Raw genomic sequence first — 3,053 nt, forward strand, 5'->3', positions numbered from 1 at the left:
TGAAGAGGATGGGAAAGCAAACTGAAACTTAATTTTATCCATAATATTTAATTATTAATTTTCTGGTAACAAGATTTGGCACCATATTAGAGTGGCCAGCTCCAAAGCCCTGTCCTATGCGGCTCCAACCCCGAGCGAGTTAACCCTAGGAACGGCCAGTGGCCGGTGCGCGGCAAACACTCCTCTGGGAGACGCGTGACTTCAAAAAGCAGGAGACAAGCGTGGGTGAAATGCATTATTACTTCTAGGTTACGGATAAGTATATTATCGTTTTTTATAGTTCGAGTAACATATATATCGAGCAGTTTCGCGATTCCGTCGAATTGGTTATATTCGGGTTCATTCATGTAATTCCCTCTTCGTAACCTTCAAGTAAGACGTGCGAAGTCGTTTTGCCAAGCGGAGAGCTTATGCCTCATTTTATTTTCCAGTGGCAGAGGACTGGGAATTTACGCAGGTAAAACAAATTACGTGGAACACGGAGCTCAAGACAAGTTGGTTAAGCGAGAATAAATATTTATTTTAAAGAATCCCATGATATAAGATGTCGGGGCATTGTAATGTTCATCAGCGAAGTGTCAGGCCTTGTGCGATGTTTTCAAAGCTCAATTTCAACCGTAGAATCCTCGGCCGAATCCACCGTAGCCTCCGAACCCACGTCCGTATCCGCCAAAGCCACGGCCGTAGCCTCCGAATCCGCGGCCGTATCCACCGAAACCGCGACCGTAGCCTCCGAATCCGCGGCCGAAGCCATACTGGGCGGCTGCCAGGCTGCACAGGGCGGCCAACACCACGAGGGCGACCAGGAAAGACTTGCTGCTGACGGCAATCATGATTGGATTTCCTGGGCAAAGAAGAGCACGTACATTGCACATCATCTGAAAGTCCAATTGAGTCGCTAATTCTCCTGAACTGAAAAGTAGGAGAGTGCCAGTATCAACACCACATATAGTGCACAAATGCTTCTGGTGTCCGCGGCTGCCAGCGTGTGTTGCACGGCGCTGAATATTAGTAATGACCGCGGGAATTTCGAACTTTGGTACTGAAAATCTTATCCTCTGGCGGTCATAATTAGTTGGTGTGAGCGCAGGACGCGTGCTAGAAGTGCGATTTTACAGTGCCTCTACGAGGAGTGGGCAATCAGTATGAACATCGTCACCCACCATCCCATCGCATCCCTTTAGTTTACCGTGCATTGCAAATGAAGATACTTCTTATGAGGTTCCTGGTGTTTGCTACTGGTGGCACACTTAAGTCACTAAGTGGGGATGTCAGGCAATTTAGGTAAGTGGCGCTTTTAGGTCTTTCGCCAGTTCTCCAGCACGTGTCACTCGCCGTACCAACCCCCTCACCATCTTACTGTTTACGCCGCTTTAGACAGCTTCAAATTTTCATTTATTCCTTCCACGGTCGAATTATGAAACTATTTAGATGACACTTTACACGAGACGTCTGTCGATCACTTTGTGCGACAATTACCTAATCACGTATTTTGCTATTGATGCTGTCCGGTTTTCTGTGCAAAAGTTTTGCACTCACATTTGTAATCATGCACTTTCCTAATATAACTCTATATGAAACCTTCTGTACCACTCCTGCAATGTGCCAGTTCATGGGATAGCAGTATTTGTAAATAAAGAAATAAATAATCATTTGCAACACCGATATTCCTGTCAGTGGGTCCCGTTTCATTTGCTTGTGATTTCTGCGGGCTGTTCCTGCACCTTGAATTTTTTTTCCTTGTCAATGGAAGGTCTTGTGTTTCAAGAACTATTATTTCCATGAGTCATTTTTTTAGCGGGCTAAGGAAGTAATATCAGAGACTCCTAAAGAAAACAAGTTCATCAATTCAAGCATACCTATAGAAATCATGGAATATTTTGTCACCGAAACTTTAAAAGAAAGGCTGTCACGTAATAATGTGAGGTGATGAATGCTGTAAATAGAACTTTATGGATGGCACAAAGCCAGCGAAAATTATGTCGCCTTGTCTGTAGCTTGGCAGCGTCGTATGGAACTATCTTGTATAAAAAAACGCGCTGCTTGAAGACATGCTTTTTTTTTCCGACTTCAGCTCCAGCCGACGTGATGTATTCGTATTGGTTGTGTACGGAATCACCTGGAAATTGATATGTCTTCCTTCAAGCTAATGCAGCGTTTTCAGGAATTTATTTCGTTATACCGCATACAATCGGGAACAAAATCCTCCAGAATTAGTGCGCTATAAAGGCGATAGCACCTCCATTACGTGGTGGCCACCAGCCGTAGAAATTTGGACTAACGTGGTCTCACCTGTAGTAGTCAAAATGGGAGATAATGCTCGCCTAATCGCTTTTCATGCTTCCTAGAGACTTTTGATTCCAGTATTAAATTCCTATTTGAGCCCATTGACTCGCTGTAGCAAAAACCAGGTCCCGAACTCTCAAAAAACGGTTTCTCGTACTGCTCGCTAATTTCGTAAACATAGACTACCATTGTCTATCTGATGCAGCGCAAGCATAAAGAAAAACTATTCTGCTCCTCTAAACTCGTCAGCGCGAAACCCACAACACACAAAAGAACCTACACAGTTAAGTTTCCAGGGGTTAGAATACCGCCTACTCACCTGTTGCTGCTGGACGCACTGTAAGCACAAAGTGGCCTGTGTTCTCAGGGGACTCACTCTTACGTTTATATAGCCGCTATCGGCATAAGTACCGACGTGTCCTTCGCCTGTGTTGTTCGAGTGGAGAGAGTGAGGCTATTTACTGGGAAAGCCCCTTTCGCTTGACACATCAGGACTGGCGAGGGGATTTTCGGAAGCGCAGTTAAGACTCCGTAAGCGTAGAGGGTGAGAATGCATTCCCAGTTTTCCGATGAGCTACAGACAACGCCCGTCTAGTGACCTTGAATGCATCTATTGCGACCTCGGCTTCCTGCATAACCTTCCTGTGGTACTCTCAGCTATGATGAAATAGTTGGACGGGACGGGCAAGGGCACGCGGACGTTTCCTACGGAGCCGAGTAGGCGTTCGTGGAACCCGTATTGGTATACTCTGGCAAACCTCCTAATA

At 45.5% G+C, this 3,053-nt stretch overlaps 1 protein-coding gene across 1 annotated transcript; it reads right to left on the minus strand.

Annotated features, from left to right (window-relative positions):
* Nucleotides 1–499: 499 nt before the first annotated feature.
* Nucleotides 500–2,680, minus strand: LOC144127884 (uncharacterized). Its single transcript, XM_077660860.1, has 2 exons — nucleotides 2,606–2,680; nucleotides 500–844 (listed from the first exon to the last, which is right to left on the minus strand). Exon 2 carries the CDS (start codon nucleotides 831–833, stop codon nucleotides 612–614), a length of 222 nt encoding a protein of 73 aa, XP_077516986.1. The 5' UTR covers nucleotides 834–844; nucleotides 2,606–2,680; the 3' UTR covers nucleotides 500–611.
* Between the last annotated feature and the right edge of the window lie 373 nt (nucleotides 2,681–3,053).

Source organism: Amblyomma americanum, chromosome 4 (genome assembly GCF_052857255.1).
Source record: "Amblyomma americanum isolate KBUSLIRL-KWMA chromosome 4, ASM5285725v1, whole genome shotgun sequence".
NCBI classification, from domain to species: domain Eukaryota; kingdom Metazoa; phylum Arthropoda; class Arachnida; order Ixodida; family Ixodidae; genus Amblyomma; species Amblyomma americanum.